We start from the raw sequence: 22,222 nt of genomic DNA, 5'->3' as shown, positions 1-22,222 counted from the left end.
CAACTAACCTATACCTGTGTATAGCCTCTTTATTGTTATGTAATTTTATTGTGTTACTTTTTGATGTAATATTTTAAACTTTAAGTTTTAGTTTAGTTAACTCTATTTCTTAAACTGATGTTGACGAAAATGATCCCGCTAAAGGGATCGGTGCGCCAAGAGATTCAGAACTTGCAAGTAAGCATTTCGCGGTAAGGTTGAAAATACCTGTTGTATTCGGCGCATGTGACAAATAACACTTAATTTGATTTGACACACACACCTTTGGGGCTGAAGGTGTCCCCCTCGATGTGGAAGACCCCTCGGAGCAGGGCCAGCTCCTGCAGGATGATGCCGAAGCTGTAGATGTCCCCTTTCTGAGTGCCACATGGTGGGGGACACTCTGCCCTCAGCAGCTCTGGAGCTGCCCACAATTTCCCTGTAAAGGGGGATTGGAGAGGGAGGTAGAGGGGGAAAGAGGGAGAGAGAAGAGGTGGATACAGTTTCCTTAATTGTTTTAATTGAACCTTTGTTTTAACAGGGAAGACGTATTGAGACCTAGGTCTCTTTTTCAAATCCGCCTTGTATAACACAACTTAAATACACAAAATATATATTTACACATTTAACGTGACATAAGAATAAAAGGCCATTTCAAGATGTATTATGAGTTTTCTTTCGCCAAAGATGTACTTAGAGAGAGAAAGAGCCAGATTAACTGAGTTTTAATACCCACCTTTTCAATCAGCAACTAGTCAAGACTTTTTCAGCCAGGTGATTTGACTGTTGCGCCACATCAATGACATGTATTTCAATGGAGCCAGCAAGGGCTTTCTCTCAGGAAGGGACATTGTTACACAACATTTAGACAGAAATCTATTGTGTAAAACAAACAGCCAATTGTATCAGAAAATGGGCATGTTTGGTTTTTGAATAACAACAATGGCAGGGAAATCACTTGGTTTGAGTTATTTAGAGTGTGTGTGTGTGTGTTTACTCGTGGGTTCGAATCTGTGTGTCTTTGTCTACGAGTGAGTGTGTTTCTGCAGCTCAGGTAACTCACGGGCATAGTAGGCGTGTGTGTCCTCCATATTGGACTTTTCGCGGAAGCTGGCCAGCCCGTAGTCAGTAATCTTCAGAACAAAGCGACTGTCCACCACACAGTTGGAGGACTTCAGGTTACCATGGGAGACGATGACGCTGTTGTGAAGGAAGGCCATCCCCTAGAATCAAAGACAGTGTGATTCACAAGGTATGCAACCAGTGGATGACCCTGTGTAAAATGTTTCGGGAACTGTCACACATGCTTTAGGCCAACGAAATTGCATTTGCTGAACAATCTACAGTATGCATTGTAAGTAAATACCCAACAATTCTGTACCCTCCCATTAACTTCCATTGAAGATGTGCATAGCTTCCTTTGCAAAGTACGGAGGTAGCCTTCTCACGACAGCTATCTCTGCTAGAATGCACATTGAGGGGCATTAAATCGAGGCTAACTCAAGTAAAAGCCGTGAACTCGTCGTTCATCATTCTAACCAGGACACCAGGAGGTGTCAGACACCATCCGTCTACCCTTCGTTATAAGCATTGCACATGCCTGGCTGCATGCATCTACAAAGCCTGGACAATCCCAACTCCTGCTGCAGGCAATACACATGACGGGTTGGTTGGATCTGGTGTAATCCCAAACATCTTGTTGAAAATATATGATACAAATCAGCGTAAGAGCATGAAATAAAGTGAGAGGTAACATGCTTGGCATAACTTTTTGCATTGACAATAAATAAAAAAACCTGAAGTAGTATGATAGAATAAATATTATTTGAATATTTTCTACCTCTCCCCTAGCACAACGTTAGCCCCCATACTGTGAATATAACATTAAGTATCAGTACAATCAATACATATATGCCCGTGACCCCGTTGGTTGAGAATCCTGGACCAATCGCAACTTAATCACAAACCTCCTCCTCTCTTTCCTCCTACAGTGTCTTATGTCTTTGTTTAAAACCTCTGAATGGAGGATGAAGGATGGAGAAACACCTTAACAATGTCGTTGATGAGAGAGTATCTGAACATCCAGTCCAAGGTGATGGTCTCGCTCTCCATAAGATCCTGCACAGCACAGCACATGAACATAAACATGACAATTTACAGACACACACACACAAATATTCAGAACATATTTCAAATCAGCCAGACATGAAAGTCACCCAGAGGTTAATAATCCCAGTCCACAATGCTAACATCAGAATATACATGACATGTCATACTCCTTTCACACAGGCTGTCGGTATTCAACACATGTAGCCTAGAGGATGAACCAACCATCTCAAGACCCAAGGGTTGTAATTGTAGGCTAGATGGTTCATGAATTCATTGTGAGAATGTGTGATGAGGGAGATAAGAGACCAATAGGGGTTTTGGTTCACAACCCTAAGGTTAGATAAAGTTAAAGAATAGAACGGAATAATATAGAATAGAACAATTAGATCCTATAGGCTGTGTGAAGTACCTGCAGGCTGCCCCGGGGGCAGTACTCTGTGATGATACAGATGTTGGGAGGATCAATACAGGCTCCGATAAAGCGAGTCAGGTGCTCGTTTTGAACATCACGGATCTGGAGGAAAGAAGATTAACATCAATACCAACATACTAGCAACTGCATATATAATCACCAACATACAAAAGCATTTACACCTGAGACAAGTATACACCTTACAACATAATGAGTAGACAGAATACTAGAAATGACATTGTTGCTATGGCAACATGTTTACAAGCCTACTGAATAAAACCCTCACATGTTTAAGCTCAAAGAGCACCATCCTGGTGAGCTCGATGCGCTTCTTGTTAGTGACGTACTTAATGGCCGCAATGTTTCCCTGGAAAGGAGGACACATTAATTAACACAATATTTCACCATGATTTTACTATCTGTGTCCGTCGGTAATATGGGGTGATGTAAAATGATTGTAATTCACTTGTAATCCCGACTCCAAGGATGTAAACTATGCAAATGCCCAGGTGAAGCCTATCAGAATCCCGGGACGAACACTTCTCACTGGCAAATATTGGGTCCCAATATAAAGGCTTTATATAGCATTCATAAAGGCTTCATAAGCACTACATAAATGCATCACAAATAATCTGTAAGCGTATGTCATACACTATAAATGGTTAATAAAAGGTGACAATCATTCCTACTGTAGAGCAAATCGCCAAATGTGACATAACACACTATGTATGTTTATACACTGTTTATAGCAGGGGTTCTCAAAGTGTGTTCCAGGTACTGCAGGGGGGTCCGTGGACAGATATTTTTTGTGTGAATATTACTAACGACAACAGATTGAACTCATTTTGGCAAAGGGATCTGTGGAATACGTTTAGAGGGCGTACTGCAATACAATGTAATATTATTCATCTACAATGTATGTTATTAACCCAAGGCAACATGGAACCTGGGAGGGTCACCGGGTTATTAGTATCCACGGTTCTCAACCAATTATCAAGGTTTTAACTGAATACTTCTTGTATTCCCCAAAAATTGTTTTTAAAACATAAATGCACTGTAATTTAAACTTCAAAACTATAAAGTTTTCTCTCTGCCTCATGGCAAAATACATGGAATTGCAGGATATTACCTATAAATATCCTTTAAAGCTGAATCAAAAAAATAAATCTCTGCCCCATGACAAAATGTGTCAAACTGCAGGAAATTAGCTTGAAAACGGCAACATTTTCTCTCAGATTCTTAAGAGGCGGGATTTAAATGTCATCCCCAAGGCCCGAGACTTGGTTCGTCCGGCACTGCCAGAGTCATAATCATACTCCTTTTATGATATTTGTATCTCACTCCAGTTGTGTTCTGATTATGAGGGGTCCCTGATGAATTTGCTATCATAAAAGGGATCCCCAGCCCCCCCAAAAGTTTGAGAACCCCTGATTTATAGAGTATGTCATACGCTTATAGATGATTTGTGAAGCATTTATGTAGTGCTTATGAAGCCTTTATGTATCCAACTACTGTAGGTATCACTACACAAATCCTTAATAAAGCAAACATCATAAGCATTGTCAGTCTATTACAACAATCCCTGTGTAAAAGGACAGACCTTGTAGTAGCCAGTCTTGGCGTAGATCTGGAAGTTTCCGTCCATGGTCAGGAGGGAACCATAGTTGGAGCCTCTCTGTGGACCATATAGAGACATAGACATGTGTCCTTTTCAACAGTGTGTTTCCCTGTGTAATTGTGTAGGTGCACTGTATTTCAAGCCTCTATATGCTGTACGTGTGTGTTTCTCCGTGCAGTACCAGAGACAGGGTGAGTCTGCTGCAGGCCCTGCGCATCACTTTCTCCAGGTCGCTCATCTGCACATCCTCCCACTGCACCCGCCAGAGCTGAGCGGCCAACTCATTCTCCAACTTCAGTTTCCTGATGGAGAGGGTGTAGGGGGGGGGGTGAGAGAGGGACAAACAGGGAGAGAAGGTGGAAGGTGAGAGAAAGGGAGACAAAGAGTGATGGAAAGAGGAGGCTTGAGAGAGGTTCAGAGAGAGAGAGAGAGAGGGAGAGAGAGAGAGAGAGAGAAATAGGTAGAAGGATAGAGTATAGAAAGGAGGTGAGGATGGTGGAAGACAAAATTGTGTGAGGGCGACGGAGAAAGAGAAATCAATAAAGAGAAAGAGAATGAGAATCCAGAATAAAGGACAGAGAGATTAAGGAGAGGGATGGATGTGTTTCAGCGTGAGTGTACACTGTGTAGGACTGAACCTCTACCCACACAGGCCATCAACACTCCAAAATCAGAACCTCTATCACCCACCACCAAACTGTATTCACACACACATTTCTCAGAAACAAATGCAACCTAACTATAGCATTGGGGAAGGGATTAATTAATTGAGTTTGGATAGAAATGTATATCTGAGCTCTATTATAGTGGGTGACCTGATTGGAGTGTCGCCCCCTTAATTGAGTCATCATTCACCAACAGTGCTGCCTGTGTGAAGTTGTTCAGACAAGTACCTTGATATCACAGGCGGCTGGTTGCACCTTAATTGAGGAGGACAGGCTCATAGTAATGGCTGGAACGAAATCAATGGAATGGTATCAAACACGTCACACACATGGTTTCCATGTGTTCAATACTATTCCTTTCACTCCATTCCAGTCATTATTATGAGCCGTCCTCCCCTCAGTAGCCTCCTCTGCTTGATCTAACATTCTTTACTGTAATGGAACATTATGTAAGAAAAGGTCAAAAAGTCACTATTCATGTGTAGTAATAACACATTTGTTGTTTAAAAAAAAATCTATGAACATAAAAACACATCATACAGTAGCTTCCATTTATTTTAAGCAATACATTTTACACATAGACTAAGTAATCCATAGATTAAGTCATTCATATAATAAGCACTTATTTTACAAGAATATGAAAATAAACATTCATAACTGTATTCGCCTACTGCTATGTGCTATTCAAATGTACTACACGTTGCTCTATTTTATAACGTGAAAAAAAAGTGGAAAAAAGGGTCTGTAATTTTACAGCACATTTAAAGGGATTCTTTGGGATTTTGGCAATGAGGCCCTTTATCTACTTCCTCAGAGTCAGATTAACTTGTGGATAAAATGTGTATCCATTTAAAAAGGAAGTTACTTTCATGAGCCAATGCTAGCTAGCATTAGCACAATAACTGGAAGTCTATGGTTATCTGCTCGAGTGCTAGTAGATACCCATAGCACACTAGCAGATACCCATAGAGTGCCAGTCATTGCGCTAACGCTAGTTAGCAATTGTGCTAGCGCTAGAAACATAAAAATGGTATCCACAAGTTCACCTGACTCTGGGGAAGTAGATAAGGGTCTCATTGACAACATTTTGAAGTATTCCTTTAATAAAATGTGAAATATCGGAATTATCAGACAAAAGTAAAGATTGAGGATAAGTTATATCAAACACAAAGTGACTTCAGCATAATTATTGGCTAGAATATGTCACTGAACTTGAACTATTTCACTTTTCACCTTTCAAAGTTAACATAAATCTCTATAAAATGTAAAAACATATTGCTTTTTTATATTTGATACAGGACATAATATACTTTGACCTTAGGCCTGATATTCCTCTAGAGAAAACTATTATTTAGAAAGCAAGGTATACTTTCACCTGGAGTTGCACTCAATGTTAAACAATTTTATCACAAGACATGACAAGCTATAAAGCAAGTGACCTTTTCAGCTGCAAGACTGATGGAGCTGGAAACAGGCCAGAGAGCAGGGTCAAAGGGCAAACACGGGGCTGGAGGTAAATAAAAACACTTTTCAATGGAAAACGAAAATGAATGTTTTTTACTAAAACAGGTCCAGGTAGTCCCTCACTGTTTCTGTCTGTTTATTTCTGTGTGGTGCCTAATGAACATGACCCTGGTGGTGAGTCATCACTGAAGAGGAGACAGAAACACTTTTATTCGTTCCTTCTTGGCCTGGCAGTGATCTCCCTGTAATGTGTGAAGAAAGAGTAAGGAAAAAGAGGGCAGAGGAAGAAAGATAGTGAAAAGAGGAGCGTCACAGGGTGAAGAGGACAAGAGAGAGATAGACAGAGTAACAATGTGGGTAAGAAAGTTAAACAGGGAGGCAAAAGCATACCATGATTGTAGAAGGTAGAAAAACAAACAGAAGAGGAAGAGATGGGGGGATAAAATAGAGAAAAGGAAAGATGTGCAGAGTATGGGAAGAGAGTGAACAGAATGGCGAGAGCAATAGAGGATGGGTGGAGGAGGGGTCGGGAGTGGAGGGGTGGCATAAGAACCCATAACCATCGACCAGTGTCTTGCTCAGGGAAGGGGTACACTGTACGGTAAAAAAAGGGGTACCACTGACCTGTAGATGAAGACGGTGACGGTGGCGATGATGATGAAGATGAAGCACACAACGATGGCCACCATCTGGTGCATAGTGACAGTCCCTGGGACGAAAGAACAAACTTATGTTATTGAATTCTATGAAGTTATACCCAGGGCAAATTCAATAACATCTGTCATAGTATGTGTAGCATATGGCAATGTTTTGTTCATATAGCTACTACAGTCCCATAGGGAGGAGCATTGACCTAGCTTGGTCCGTGTTTGGCCGGAGTAGGCCGTCATTGCAAATAAGAATTTGTTCTTAACTGACTTGCCAAGTTAAATAAAGGTTAAATAAATCAAATAAATACATTAACATTTGAGTCATATACAGAGCAGACCCTCTTATCCATAGCCACTTATAGCATGTGCATTCAGCTAAGGTAGGTAAAAATAACCAAATAATATAAGTTGCTTAAACAAGTAAATAAATCAATTTAATATAGCCATCACAATAAAATCTATTATTTAATTAGTTGTGATAGGCTTCTAAACCTGAGAATGTCTTAGAAATCAAAACATAAGGGCTGCATGACGCAGCTGTATAAAGCCATATCTATGAGAAGTATACAGCCATAAGCAAACAAGAAAATGCTCATCCAGACGCGGCACTCCTAGTGGCCAGGGACTTTAATGCAGGCAAACCTAAATCCGTTTTACCTAATTTCTACCAGCATGTCACATGTGCAGCCAGAGTAAAAAAAAAAAAACTCTAGACTACCTTTACACCACACACAGAGACGCATACAAAGCTCTCCCTAGCCCTCCACTTGGCAAATCTGACCATAATTATATCGTCCTGATTCCTGCTTACAAGCAAAAACTAAAGCAGAAAGTACCAGTGACTTCCTCAATACGGAAGTGGTCAGATAACGTTGATGCTACGCTACAGGACTTCACTGACATTGTCAACCGCTCCCTGAACGAGTCTGTAATACGTACATGTTTTTGGCTTGGCCCCTAAATCCCTCACAAACTTTTACAGATGCGCAATTGAGGGCATCCTGTTGGGCTGTATCACCGCCTGGTACGGCAACTGCACCACCCACAACCGCAGGGATCTCCAGAGGGTGGTGCGGTCTGCACAACGCATCACCGGGGGCAAACTAACTGCCCTCCAGTACACCTACAGCACCAGATGTCACAGGAAGGGTAAAAAGATATCAAGGACATCAACCACCCGAGCCATGGCCTGTTCACCCCGCTATCATCCAGAAGGCGAGGTCAGTACAGGTGCATCCAAGATGGGACCGAGAGACTGAAAAACAGCTTCTATCTTAAGGCCATCAGTTTGTTAAATAGCCATCACTAGCCGGCTTCCACCCGGTTACGCAACCCTGCACCTTTGAGGCTGCTGCCCTATATACATGGAATCACTGGCCACTTTAATAATGGAACACTGGTCACATTAATAATGTTTAAATAATGTTTAAATACTGCTTTACTCAACTCATGTGTATACTGTATTCTATTCTACTGTTTTTTAGTCGCTGCCACTCCGACATGGCTTGATCTAATATTTATATATTTCTTAAATCCACTCTTTTACTTTTAGATTGCGTGTATTGTGAATCGTTTTTAAACACTACTGCACTGTTGGAACTAGGAAAACAAGCATTTCACTACATCTGCGAAATATTTCATGTGACCAATACAATTTGATGTTTCAAGCAGACCACCATAGTCCCTGTGCCCAAGGAAGCGAAGGTAACATGCCTAAATGATCACCACGCCATAGCACTCATGTTGGTAGCCATGAAGTGCTTTGAAAGGCTGGTCATGGCTCACATCAACACCATCATTCCGGAAACCCTAGTCCCACCCCAATTCGCATAACGCCCCAACAGATCCACAGATGACTCAATCTCAATCGCGCTCCACACTGACCTTTCCCACCTGGACAAAAGGAACACACACCTATGTGAGAATGCTGTTCATTGACTACAGCTGAGCGTTCAACACAATAGTGCACACAAAGCTCATCACTAAGCTCTGGACCCTGGGACTAAACACCTCTCTCTGCAACTGGATCCTGGACTTCCTGACAGGCCGCCCCCAGGTGGTAAGGGTAGGCAACAACACATATGCCATGCTGAACCTCAACACTGGGGCCGCTCAGGGGTGCGTGCTTAGTCCCGCCCTGTCCTCCCTGTTCAACCATGACTGCATGGCCAAACACGACTCTAACGCCATCATTAAGTTTGCTGACAACACAACAGTGGTAGGCCTGATCACCGACAACGATGAGCCTATAGCGAGGAGGTCAGAGACCTGGCAGTGTGGTGCCAGGACAACAACCTCTTCCTCAATGTGAGCAAGACAAAGGAGCTGATTGTGGACTATAGGAGAAGGCGGGCAAAACAGGCCCCCATTAACATCGACTGGGCTGTAGTGCAACGGTTCAAGAGTTTGAAGTTCCTTGGTGTCCACATCACCAACAAACTATCATGGTCCAAACACACCAAGACATTCGTGAAGAGGACACGATAACACCTTTTTCCCCATCAGGAGACTGAAAAGATTCGGCATGGGTCCCCAGATCCTCAAAAAGTTATACAGCTGCACCATCGAGAGCATCCTGATCTGTTGCATCACCGTCTGGTATGGAAACTGCTCTGCATCTGACCATGAGGCGCTACAGAGGGGAGTGCGTATGTCCCAGTACATCACTGGGGACAAGCTTCCTGACATCCAGGACCTATATACTAGGCGGTGTCAGAGGAAGGCTCAAAAAATGGTCAAAGACTCCAGTCACCCAAGTCATAGACTGTTCTCTCTGCTACCGCACGGCAAGCATTACCAGAGCGCCAAAAGGCTCCTTAACAGCTTCTACCCCCAAGCCATAAAACTGCTGAACAATTCATAAAATGGCCACCCAGACTATTTACATTGACCCCCCCCCGTAATTTTTTTACGCTGCTGCTACCCGCTGTTTATCATCTATTTATAGTCACTTTACCCGTACCTACATGTACAAATTACCTCGACTAACCTGTACCCTCGCACATTGACTCAGTATCGGTACCCCCTGAATATAGTCTCGTTATTGTTATTTTATTGTGTTACTTATTTTTACTTTTTTTTTTTTTTACTTTACTTTATAAGGTTATTTAGAACTTTACTAAATAAAGATTTTTAGTACATATTTTCTTAACTCTATTTCTTGAACTGCATTGTTGGTTAAGGGCTTGTAAAGTAAGCATTTCACCGTAAGGTCTACTACACCTGTTGTATTCAACACACATGACAAATGCAAATGTATTTGATTTGATGCAACTCTATACATGGGCTCTGATCCTTTCCCTTCCAGCAGGGAGAGAGAGACAACTGCATTGCTGCTATGCGTTGTAGCAATAAAGGCAGGGGATATCTAATCAATGAAAGATGGAATTTAAATTACAGAAATGAGAAAGAAAAGTTACAACGACCAAAAGCCAACAGGTAGGCTGCAATCCACCTGTATACCCCAACCCCGGCCAACAGCTCCGCACCCCCCGCAGCAATTGGCCCAAGCCCCCCCGCTTCTCCTTCACCCAAATCCAGACAGCTGATATTCTGAAAGAGCGGCAAAATCTGGATCCCTACAAATCATCTGGGATAGACAATCTGGACCCTCTCTTCCTAAAATTATCTGCCGCCATCATCCGCCGCCAAACCCTAAAACTAGTCTGTACAACCTCTCTTTCGTATCGTCTGAGGTTCCTAAAGAATGGAAAGCGGCCGCAGTCAGACACTCTAGACCCAAACTGTTATAGACCTATATCAGTCCTGCCGTGCCTTTCTAAAATCTTCGAAAGCCAAGTTAACAAACAGATCACCGACCATGATCGAATCCCACCGTACCTTCCGTAATCCCACCATACCTTCTCCTCTATGGTTTTCCGAGCTGGTCACGGCTGCACCTCAGTCACGCTCAAGGTCCTGAATGTTATCATAACCGCCATCGATAAAAGACAGTACTGTGCAGCCATCTTTATCGACCTGGCCAAGGCTTTCGACTCTGTCAATCAGAGTCTGGTTTCTCTAATGACTGCCTCGCCTGGTTCACTAACTACTTCTCAGATAGAGTTCAGTGTGTCAAATCGCAGGGCCTGTTGTCCGGACCTCGGGCTGTCCTCTATGGTGGTGCCACAGGGCCCCCATTCTCGGTCCCACTCTTTTCTCTGTATATATCAATGATGTCGCTCTTGCTGCGGGTGATTCTTTGATCCACCTCTATGCAGACGACACCATTCTATATACAGTTGAAGTCGGAAGTTTACATGCACCAAATATGCCAAATACATTTAAACTCAGTTTTTCCACAATTCCTGACATTTAGGTCAGTTAGGATCACCACTTTATTTTAAGAATTTCAAATAATAGTAGAGAGAATTCCTAGTGGGTCAGAAGTGTACATACACTCAATTAGTAATTGGGAGCATTGCCTTTAAATTGTTTAACTTGGGTCAAATGTTTTGGGTAGCCTTCCACAAGCTTGAATTTTGTCCCATTCCTCCTGACAGAACTGGTGTAACTGAGTCAGGTCTGTAGGCCTCCTTGCTCGCTCACGCCTTTTCAGTTCTGCCCACACATTTTCTATAGGATTGAGGTCAGGGCTTTGTGATGGCCACTCCAATACCTTGACTTTGTTGTCCTTAAGCCATTTTTCCACAACTTTGGAAGTATGCTTGGGGTCATTGTCCATTTGGAAGAACCATTTGCGACCAAGCGTTAACTTCTTGGTGACAGGGGGGCAGTATTGAGTAGCTTGGATGAATAAGGTGCCCAGAGTAAACTGCCTGCTACTCCGTCCCAGATGCTAATATATGCATATTATTAGTAGTATTGGATAGAAAACACTGAAGTTTCTAAAACTGTTTGAATGATGTCTGAGTATAACAGAAATCATATGGCAGGCGAAAACCTGAGACAAATCCATCCAGGAAGTGGGAAATCTGAGGTTTGTAGTTTCATTTAAGTCATTGCCTATCCAATATGCTGTGTCTATGGGGCCAGATTGCACTTCCCAAGGCTAAATGGCAGACGTCAACAGTCTTTAGAAAGTCGTTTGAGGCTTCTATTGTGGAAGGGTGTCGAATAAGAGCTGTTTCAACAAGTGGACTAGGCTGAGGCCAATCAGTTGTTTACTGTGCGGTCACGCGGGCGCGCCATCCCTTATTTTTCCTCTGTAATGAATACACTATTGTCCGGTTGGAATATTATTGAAGATTTACTATAAAAAGACCATAAAGATTGCTTGTAAACATTGTTTGACATGTTTCTACAAACTGTAATGGAACTCTTGACTTTTCGTCTTGATTTTTCGATCGCGCATTGTGCCTTTGGAATCGTGAAGTAAACGCGCGAACAAAATGGAGGTATTTGGACATAAATAGGGACGTAATCGAACAAAACAAACATTTCTTGTGGAAGTGGGAGTCCTGGGGGTGCATTCCGACGAAGATCAGCAAAGGTAAGTGAAGATTTATAATGCTATTTATGACTTTTGTTGACTCCACAATTTGGCGGGTAACTGTATGGCTTGCTTTTGTGGCTGAACGCTGTTCTCAGATTATTGAATATTGTGCTTTTGCCGTAAAGCTTTTTTGAAATCTAACACAGCGGTTGCATTAAAAACAAGTTTATCTTTAATTCCATGTAAAACATGTATCTTTCATCAAAGTTTATGATGAGTATTTATGTTATTTGATGTGGCTCTCTGCAATTTCTCCGGATGTTTTGGAGACATTTCTGAACATGGTGCCAATGTAAACTAAGGTTTTTGGATATATATATGAACTTGATCGAACAAAACATACATGTATTGTGTAACATTGAGTCCTGGGAGTGTCATCTGATGAAGATCGTCAAAGGTTAGTGATTAATTGTATCTATATTTCTGCTTTTTGTGACACCTCTCTTTGGTTGGAAAATGGCTGAATGCTTTCTGTGACTAGTTGCTGACCTAACATAATGATACGTTCTGCTTCCGCCGAAAAGCCTTTTTGAAATCGGACACTGTGGTTGGATTAACGAGAAGTGTATCTTTAAAATGGTGTAAAATTCTTGTATGGCTGAGGAATTTTAATTAAGAGATTTCTATTCTTTTGAATTTGGCACCCTGCAATTTCACTGGCTGTTGGCGAGGTGGGACGCTAGCGTCCCTAACGATCCCAGAGAGGTTAAGTCCCTGACTGATGTCTTGAGATGTTGCTTCAATATATCCACATAATTTTCACGCCTCATGATGCCATATATTTTGTGAAGTGCACCAGTCCCTCCAGCAGCAAAGCACCCCCACAACATGATGTTGCCAACCCCGTACTTCAAGGTGGGATGGTGTTCTTCGGCTTGCAAGCCTCCCCCTTCTTCCTCCAATCATAACAATGTTCATTATGGCCAAACAGTTCCATTTTTGTTTCATCGGACCAAAGGACATTTCTCCAAAAAGTATCTTTGTCCCCATGTGCAGTTGCAGACAGTTGTCTGGCTATTTATGGCGGTTTTGGACCAGTGGCTTCTTCCTTGCTGAGTGGCCTTTCAGGTTATGTTGATATAATACTGGTTTAACTGTGGATATAGATACTTTTGTACCTGTTTCCTCCAGCATCTTCACAAGGTCCTTTGCTGTTGTTCTAGAATTGATTTCCACTTTTTGCACCAAAGTACGTTCATCTCTAGGAGACAGAACACGTCTCCTTCCTAAGCGATATGATGGCTGCGTGGTCCCATGGTGTTTATACTTGCATACTACTGTTTGTACAGATGAACGTGGTACCTTCAGGCGTTTGGAAATTGCTCCCAAGGATGAACCAGACTTGTAGAGGTCTACAATTGTTTTCTAGGGTCTTGGCTGATTTCTTTTGATTTTCCCATGATGTCAAGCAAAGAGGCACTGGGTTTGAAGGTAGGCCTTGAAATACTTTTTTTATTTTTTTATTCCAAGATGGCATAGCAGTTCAGACGTCTTTTGTCCTCGTCTTGTCGTGTCCCGTATATATATATATATATATATATATATATATATATATATATATATATATATATATATATATATATAAACTTTTTTCACATACCTTTTTATATATATTTTTTAATTTTCCATAAACTCATCTTCAAAACACTCTCCTGCAACCCGCCTCACCAATTTATATTTATAAAAAAGTATTATTTACCTCAAATCTGTAATCCTCCAAGAAGCTAGCCAGAAATTAGCCAGAAGCTAGCAAGGAGCTAGCCAGAAGCTAGCCAGAAGCTAATCCAGAAGCTAGTTAGCTTCTTTACTGGCTAATCGTTAGTATTCAGCTAACCACGGTTTGTGGTCATCAGCTATCCTTTAGCTCGAAAATCTATCGCCAGTTTTGTAAGGCGCAGCGCGGCACGGGACAGAACATACCGGACCAATTTTTCTCTCCATGTCCCTGGATTTCAACCGCTAACTCTGGACATTCATACCTGGATCTCACAGCTAGCTAGCTGCTATCCGTGTGACTATCGGCTTTCGTCGATTCCGGAGCAAACATCAATTATTCCGGAGCTAGCCAGCTGAAGAGTTCCATCAATCACTCCTGGGCTACAATCACCTATCCGGACCCGTTTTACTGCCTACGCGGAGCCCCACCGGGCCTTCACAACTGGACTGCCGACGTTATCTACCCGAAGGAGTTATCCGGCTGGCTCCTCCGTCGCGACGTTACCTGAACGCCCATATGCGGCCCGCTAACCGTTAGCTGTCTTATCGGCTGCTATCTGAATAGACAATCGGACAATTTATTTATTTATTTATTTATTTTTCTTCTTGGGCCTCTATAACTATATCTATTGTTTTTTATTGTTTTTTTTGTGATTTGGATTAATCCCCTCTACCACACGGAACCCCACTAATCTACTGACGGAACGCAAGAGGTGGCTAATAACAGACCTCCATCCTATGCTAGCTTGCTACCGATGGCCTGGCTAGCTGTCTAAATCGCCGTGACCCCCAACCAACCTCTCTACTCACTGGACCCTTTTGATCACTCGACTAAGCATGCCTCTCCTTAATGTCAATATGCCTTGTCCATTGCTGTTCTGGTTAGTGTTTATTGGCTTATTTCACTGTAGAGCCTCTAGTCCTGCTCACTATACCTTATCCAACCTATTAGTTCCACCACCCACACATGCAATGACATCTCCTGGTTTCAATGATGTTTCTAGAGACTATCTCTCTCTTCATCACTCAATACCTAGGTTTACCTCCACTGTATTCACATCCTACCATACCTTTGTCTGTACATTATACCTTGATGCTATTTTATCGCCCCCAGAAACCTCCTTTTACTCTCTGTTCCAGACGTTCTAGACGACCAATTCTTATTGCTTTTAGCCGTACCCTTATTTTACTCCCCCTCTGTTCCTCTGGCGATGTAGAGGTGAATCCAGGCCCTGCAGTGCCTAGCTCCACTCCTATTCCCCAGGCGCTCTCTTTTGCCGACTTCTGTAACCGTAATAGCCTTGGTTTCATGCGTGTTAACATCAGAAGCCTCCTCCCTAAGTTTGCCAACCCGGATGTTCTAGCTGTGTCTGAATCCTGGCTTACAATAAGAACACCTCCTCCCAGCTGCCCACTGCACTGAAGATAGGAAACACTGTCACCACTGATAAATCCACCATAATTGAGAATTTCAATAAGCATTTTTCTACGGCTGGCCATGCTTTCCACCTGGCTACTCCTACCCCGGTCAACAGCACTGCATCCCCCACAGCAACTCGCCCAAGCCTTCCCCATTTCTCCTTCTCCCAAATCGGTTCAGCTGATGTTCTGAAATAGCTGCAAAATCTGGACCCCTACAAATCAGCTGGGCTAGACAATCTGGACCCTTTCTTTCTAAAAGTATCTGCTGAAATTGTTGCCACCCCTATTACTAGCCTGTTCAACCTCTCTTTCTGAGATTCCCAAAGATTGGAAAGCAACTGCGGTCATTCCCCTCTTCAAAGTGGGGGGACACTCTTGACCCAAACTGCTACAGACCTATATCTATCCTACCATGCCTTTCTAAGGTCTTCGAAAGCCAAGTCAACAAACGGATTACCGACCATTTCGAATCTCAACATACCTTCTCTGCAATGCAATCTGGTTTCAGAGCTGGTCATGGGTGCACCTCAGCCACGCTCAAGGTCCTAAACGATATCTTAACCGCCATCGATAAGAAACATTACTGTGCAGCCGTATTCATTGATCTGGCCAAGGCTTTCGACTCTGTCAATCACCACATCCTCATCGGCAGACTCGACAGCCTTGGTTTCTCAAATGATTGCCTCGCCTGGTTCACCAACTACTTCTCTGTTAGAGTTCAGTGTGTAAAATCGGAGGGTCTGCTGTCCGGACCTCTGGCAGTCTCTATGGGGGTGCCACAGGGTTCAATTCTTGGACCGACTCTCTTCTCTGTATACATCAATGAGGTTGCTCTTGCTGCTGGTGAGTCTCTGATCCACCTCTACGCAGACGACACCATTCTGTATACTTCTGGCCCTTCTTTGGACACTGTGTTAACAACCCTCCAGGCAAGCTTCAATGCCATACAACTCTCCTTCCGTGGCCTCCAATTGCTCTTAAATACAAGTAAAACTAAATGCATGCTCTTCAACCGATCGCTACCTGCACCTGCCCGCCTGTCCAACATCACTACTCTGGACGGCTCTGACTTAGAATATGTGGACAACTATAAATACCTAGGTGTCTGGCTAGACTGTAAACTCTCCTTCTAGACTCACATTAAGCATCTCCAATCAAAGTTAAATCTAGAATCTGCTTTCTATTTCGCAACAAAGCCTCCTTCACTTATGCTGCCAAACATACCCTCGTAAAACCGACTATCCTACCGATCCTTGACTTCGGCGATGTCATTTACAAAATAGTCTCCAACACTCTACTCAGCAAATTGGATGCAGTCTTTCACAGTGCCATCCGTTTTGTCACCAAAGCCCCATATACTACCCACCACTGCGACCTGTATGCACTCGTTGGCCGGACCTCACTACATATTTGTTGCTAAACCCACTGGCTCCAGGTCATCTATAAGTCTTTGCTTGGTAAAGCTCCACCTTATCTCAGCTCACTGGTCACCATAGCAACACCCACCAGTAGCACACGCTCCAGAAGGTATATTTCACTGGTCATCCAACACCTCTTTTGGCAGCCTTTCCTTCCAGTTCTCTGCTGCCAATGACTGGAACAAATTGCAAAAATCACTGAAGTTGGAGACATATCTCTCCAACTAACTTTAAGTGTCAGCTTTCAGATCAGCTTACCGATTGCTGCAGCTGTACACAGCCCATCTGTAAAGAGCCCATCCAACCAACTACCTACCTCATCCCCATATTTGTTTTTCTGCTCTTTTGCACATCAGTATTTCTACTTGCACATCCTCATCTGCACATATATCACTCCAGTGTAAATGGCTAAATTGTAATTACATCACCACTTTTGGCCTATTTATTGCCTTACCTCCTTACTTCATTTGCACACACTGTATACAGATTTTTCTATTGCGTTATTGACTGTACATTTATGTATCCCATGTGTAACTCTGTTTTTTTGTCGCACTGCTTTGCACTGCTTTATCTTGGCCAGGTTGCAGTTGTAAATGAGAACTCGTTCTCAACCCTCCTACCTGGTTAAATAAAGGTGAAATAAAAAATACTAAAATGTGTAGGCTAACTGTAGGACAGTGAAAAGCTCAGTAATGTTATGGCTAGGCTCAATTAGCCTAGTTAGCTAGCTTATTTCGGTTTGATGCAGTCGAAAACATAATGTTAACTTTCACTGCTATGCGGATGACACACAGCTGTACATTTCAGTGAAACATGGTGAAGCCCCAAAATTGCCCTCGCTAGAAGCCTGTGTTTCAGACATAAGGAAGTGGATGGCTGCAAACTTTCTGCATTTAAACTGGACAAAACAGAGATGCTTGTTCTCGGTCCCAAGAAACAAAGAGATCTTCTGTTGAATCTGACAATTAATCTTGATGGTTGTACAGTCGTCTCAAATAAAACTGTGAAGGACCTCGGCGTTACTCTGGACCCCAATCTCTATTTTGACATATCAAGACTGTTTCAAAGACAGCTTTTTTCCATCTACGTAACATTGCAAAAATCCAGAACTTTCTGTCCAAAAATTATGCAGTAAAATGAATCCATGCTTTTATTACCTGTTCTAGGTTAGACGACTGCAATGCTCTACTTTCCGGCTACCCGGATAAAGCACTAAATAAACTTCAGTTAGTGCTAAATACGGCTGCTAGAATCCTGAGTAGAACAAATTATTTATTTTTTGAATAATATTACTCCAGTGCTAGCCTCCCTACACTGGCTTCCTGTTAAGGCAAGGGCTGATTTCAAGGTTTCACCGCTAACCTACAAAGCATTACATGGGCTTGCTCCTACCTATCTTTCCGATTTGGTCCTGCCGTACATACCTACACGTACACGGTCACAAGATGCAGGCCTCCTAATTGTCCATAGAATTTCTAAGCAAACAGCTGGAGGCAGGGCTTTCTCCTATAGAGCTCAATTTCTATGGAATGGTCTGCCTACCCACGTGAGAGACGCAGACTCGGTCTCAACCTTTAAGTCTTTATTGAAGACTCATCTCTTCAGTAGGTCATATGATTGAGTGTAGTCTGGCCCAGGAGTGTGAAGGTGAACGGAAAGGCTCTGGAGCAACGAACCGCCCTTGCTGTCTCTGCCTGGTCGGTTCCCCTCTTTCCACTGGGATTCTCTGCCTCTAACCCTATTACAGGGGCTGAGTCACTGGCTTACTGGTGCTCTTCCATGCCATCCCTAGGAGGGGCGCGTCACTTGAGTGGGTTGAGTCACTGACGCGGTCTTCCTGTCTGGGTTGGCGCCCCCCCTTGGGTTGTGCCATGGCGGAGATCTTTGTGGGCTATACTCGGTCTCAGGATGGTAAGTTGGTGGTTGAAGATATCCCTCTAGTGGTGTGGGGGCTGTGGTAATATCCTGCCTGTTTGGCCCTGTCCGGGGGTATCATCAGATGGGGCCCCAGTGTCTCCTGACACCTCCTGTCTCAGCCTCCAGTATTTATGCTGCAGTAGTTTATGTTTCAGGGGGCTAGGGTCAGTCTGTTATATCTGGAGTATTTCTCCTGTCTTATCGAATGTCCTGTGTGAATTTAAGTATGCTCCCTCTAATTCTCTCTCTCTGTCTCTCTTTCTTTCTCTCTCTTGGAGGACCTGAGCCCTATGACCATGCCTCAGGACTACCTGGCACGATGACTCCTTGCTGTCCCCAGTCCACCTGGCCGTGCTACTCCAGTTTCAACTGTTCTGCCTGCGGCTATGGAACCCTGACCTGTTCACCGGACGTGCTACCTGTCCCAGACCTGCTGTTTTCAACTCTCTCTCGAGACAGCAGGAGCGGTAGAGATACTCTCAATGATCAGCTATGAAAAGCCAACTGACATTTACTCCTGACGTGCTGACTTGTTGCACCCTCGACAACTACTGTGATTATTATTATTTGACCATGCTGGTAATTTATGAACATTTGAACATCTTGACCATGTTCTGTTATAATCTCCACCTGGCACAGCCAGAAGAGGAATGGCCACCCCTCATAGCCTGGTTCCTCTCTAGGTTTTGGCCTTTCTAGGGAGTTTTTCCGAGCACCGTGCTTCTACACCTGCATAGCTTGCTGTTTGGGGTTTTAGGCTGAGTTTCTGTACAGCACTTTGATATATCAGCTGATGTAAGAAGGGCTATATAAATACATTTGATTTGAAGACAGCTACTATATAACCAGATGGGATGATAAATAACTAGCAAGAAGTTAGTCTAGCATGAGATAAGTGGTTGTGGTCTCTCCCTCTGTGCCTTATGGTGCTCTGAGCTTTCCATGTGTTACACACACACACACACACCAAACAGCCTCCACTCCTCCTAATAGCCTACAGCTGCTCGCTCTTTGCCTCTCTCTCTCTCCCCCTTTCTCCATGGCTCCGGTTGAATAAAGTAGAAAAACATTTGGCAATTGGCAAAACAATTTCTGCTGCTTCCTTCACTTGTATTGGACAGTTTGTCCTTTTGGTCCTTTCGGAACAAGTTTAAAAAATGTCTGCATAATGGGTCCGGGTCAGGCTTTACCGTGTCCATTTCATAAAAGCACTCTAAAGGAGTCAGAACGCTTCAGTTCGGCTGGTGGCTAACCAAAGTTGGCTAGTCGAACTGAATGAGAAACTAAATCGGCTGTAGTACTGTTTGACCATTTTAAGATGCCATAGCCAGCATACACTTCCTCAAAATAGGCAGAATTAGTCTAAGATAACTGAAGAAATCTGTCAATAATTTTGACGTAAAAATCCTTAGCGGAGTCCAAAATTAACAAAAATGTCAAAATGTCATCATAATATTTGCACAAACTCTTCCAAACTGCAAAAAGCATGCTGAGCGCTGAGTACCAGGTAATTAGCAAGGGCCATTAGCAAGTTTGGTAGGCTACCCACCAGCGCCATTAATTTGCATAGTTTTGGATTGAGATTACCGTGATCAACGGTCACAGGAAATGTGTCTCCTATTATCATGACTGCCGGTGTGGTGTTAACATGGCCACCGCAACAGCCATAATCGTGAGCAGCACAACATTTTAATGTTTCTCTCAGTGTTTATAAAATCTACAGGGGTTTTGTTAATTCATATGCAAATATACATACAGTGGGGAGAATAGGTATTTGATAACCTGCAAAATCGGCAGTGTTTCCTACTTACATAGCATGTAGAGGTCTGTAATTTTTATCATAGGTACACTTCAACTGTGAGAGACGGAATCTAAAACAAAAATCCAGAAAATCACATTGTATGATTTTCAAGTAATTAATTAGCATTTTATTGCATGACATAAGTATTTGATCACCTACCAACCAGTAAGAATTACGGCTCTCACAGACGTGTTAGTTTTTCTTTAAGAAGCCCTCCTGTTCTCCACTCATTACCTGTATTAACTGCACCTGTTTGAACTCGTTACCTGTATAAAAGACACCTGTCCCCACACTCAATCAAACAGACTCCAACCTCTCCACAATGGCCAAGACCAGAGAGCTGTGTAAGGACATCAGGGATAAAATTGTAGACCTGCACAAGGCTGGGATGGGCTACAGGACAATAGGCAAGCAGCTTGGTGAGAAGGCAACAACTGATGGCACAATTATTAGAAAATGGAAGAAGTTCAAGATGATGGTCAATCACCCTCGATCCGGGGCTCCATGCAAGATCTCACGCCGTGGGGCATCAATGATCATGAGGAAGATGAGGGATCAGCCCAGAACTACACAGCAGGACCTGGTCAATGACCTGAAGAGAGCTGGGACCACAGTCTCAAAGAAAACCATTAGTAACACACTACGCTGTCATGGATTAAAATCCTGCAGTGCACGCAAGGTCCCCCTGCTCAAGCCAGCGCATGTCCAGACCCGTCTGAAGTTTGCCAATGACCATCTGGATGATCCAGAGGAGGAATGGGAGAAGGTCATGTGGTCTGATGAGACAAAAATAGAGCTTTTTGGTCTAAACTCCACTCGCCGTGTTTGGAAGAAGAAGAAGGATGAGTACAACCCCAAGAACACCATCCCAATCGTGAAGCATGGAGGTGGAAACATCATTCTTTGGGGATGCTTTTCTGCAAAGGAGACAGGACGACTGCACCATATTGAGGGGAGGATGGATGGGGCCATGTATCGCGAGATCTTGGCCAACAACCTCCTTCCCTCAGTAAGACCATTGAAGATGGGTCATGGCTGGGTCTTCCAGCATGACAACGACCCAAAACCCCCATCCAGGGCAACTAAGGAGTGGCTCCTTAAGCATCTCAAGGTCCTGGAGTGACCTAGCCAGTCTCCAGACCTGAACCCAATAGAAAATCTTTGGAGGGAGCTGAAAGTCCATATTGCCCAGCGACAGCCCCGAAACCTGAAGGATCTGGAGAAGGTCTGTAGAGTGGGTCAAAACCCCTGCTGCAGTGTGTGCAAACCTGGTCAAGAACTACAGGAAACATATGATCTCTGTAATTGCAAACAAAGGTTTCTGTACCAAATATTAAGTTCTGCTTTTCTGATGTATCAAATACTTATGTCATGCAATAAAATGCTAATTACTTACTTAAAAATCATACAATGTGATTTTCTGGATTTTTGTTTTAGATTCCGTCTCTCACAGTTGAAGTGTACCTTTGATAAAAATGACAGACCTCTAAATGCTTTGTAAGTAGGAAAACCTGCAAAATCGGCAGTGTATCAAATACTTGTTCTCCCCACTGTATTTTTATATTGATAAATGAGGCCCCAGGGGTTCCTCAGTGC

General features: G+C 43.1%; 1 protein-coding gene across 3 annotated transcripts in view; it reads right to left on the bottom strand.

Annotated features, from left to right (window-relative positions):
* Nucleotides 1–22,222, bottom strand: part of LOC110488277 (atrial natriuretic peptide receptor 1) — a 115,024-nt gene that overhangs the window by 9,814 nt on the left and 82,988 nt on the right. For all 3 annotated transcript variants that reach the window (XM_021560440.2, XM_021560441.2, XM_036970964.1), the window contains 8 exons: nucleotides 6,872–6,956; nucleotides 4,300–4,420; nucleotides 4,101–4,175; nucleotides 2,787–2,867; nucleotides 2,498–2,602; nucleotides 2,026–2,097; nucleotides 1,043–1,202; nucleotides 263–418 (listed from right to left, as the gene is read on the bottom strand). In XM_021560440.2, coding sequence (XP_021416115.1) covers nucleotides 263–418; nucleotides 1,043–1,202; nucleotides 2,026–2,097; nucleotides 2,498–2,602; nucleotides 2,787–2,867; nucleotides 4,101–4,175; nucleotides 4,300–4,420; nucleotides 6,872–6,956 — 855 coding nt within the window. The remainder of the gene's footprint in view (nucleotides 1–262; nucleotides 419–1,042; nucleotides 1,203–2,025; nucleotides 2,098–2,497; nucleotides 2,603–2,786; nucleotides 2,868–4,100; nucleotides 4,176–4,299; nucleotides 4,421–6,871; nucleotides 6,957–22,222) is intronic.

The sequence above is a fragment of the Oncorhynchus mykiss genome, chromosome 32 (assembly GCF_013265735.2).
Source record: "Oncorhynchus mykiss isolate Arlee chromosome 32, USDA_OmykA_1.1, whole genome shotgun sequence".
Taxonomy (NCBI): Eukaryota; Metazoa; Chordata; class Actinopteri; order Salmoniformes; family Salmonidae; genus Oncorhynchus; species Oncorhynchus mykiss.
The sequence above is the reverse complement of the archived record's forward strand: the minus strand, read 5'-3'. Positions and strand labels throughout refer to the sequence as shown.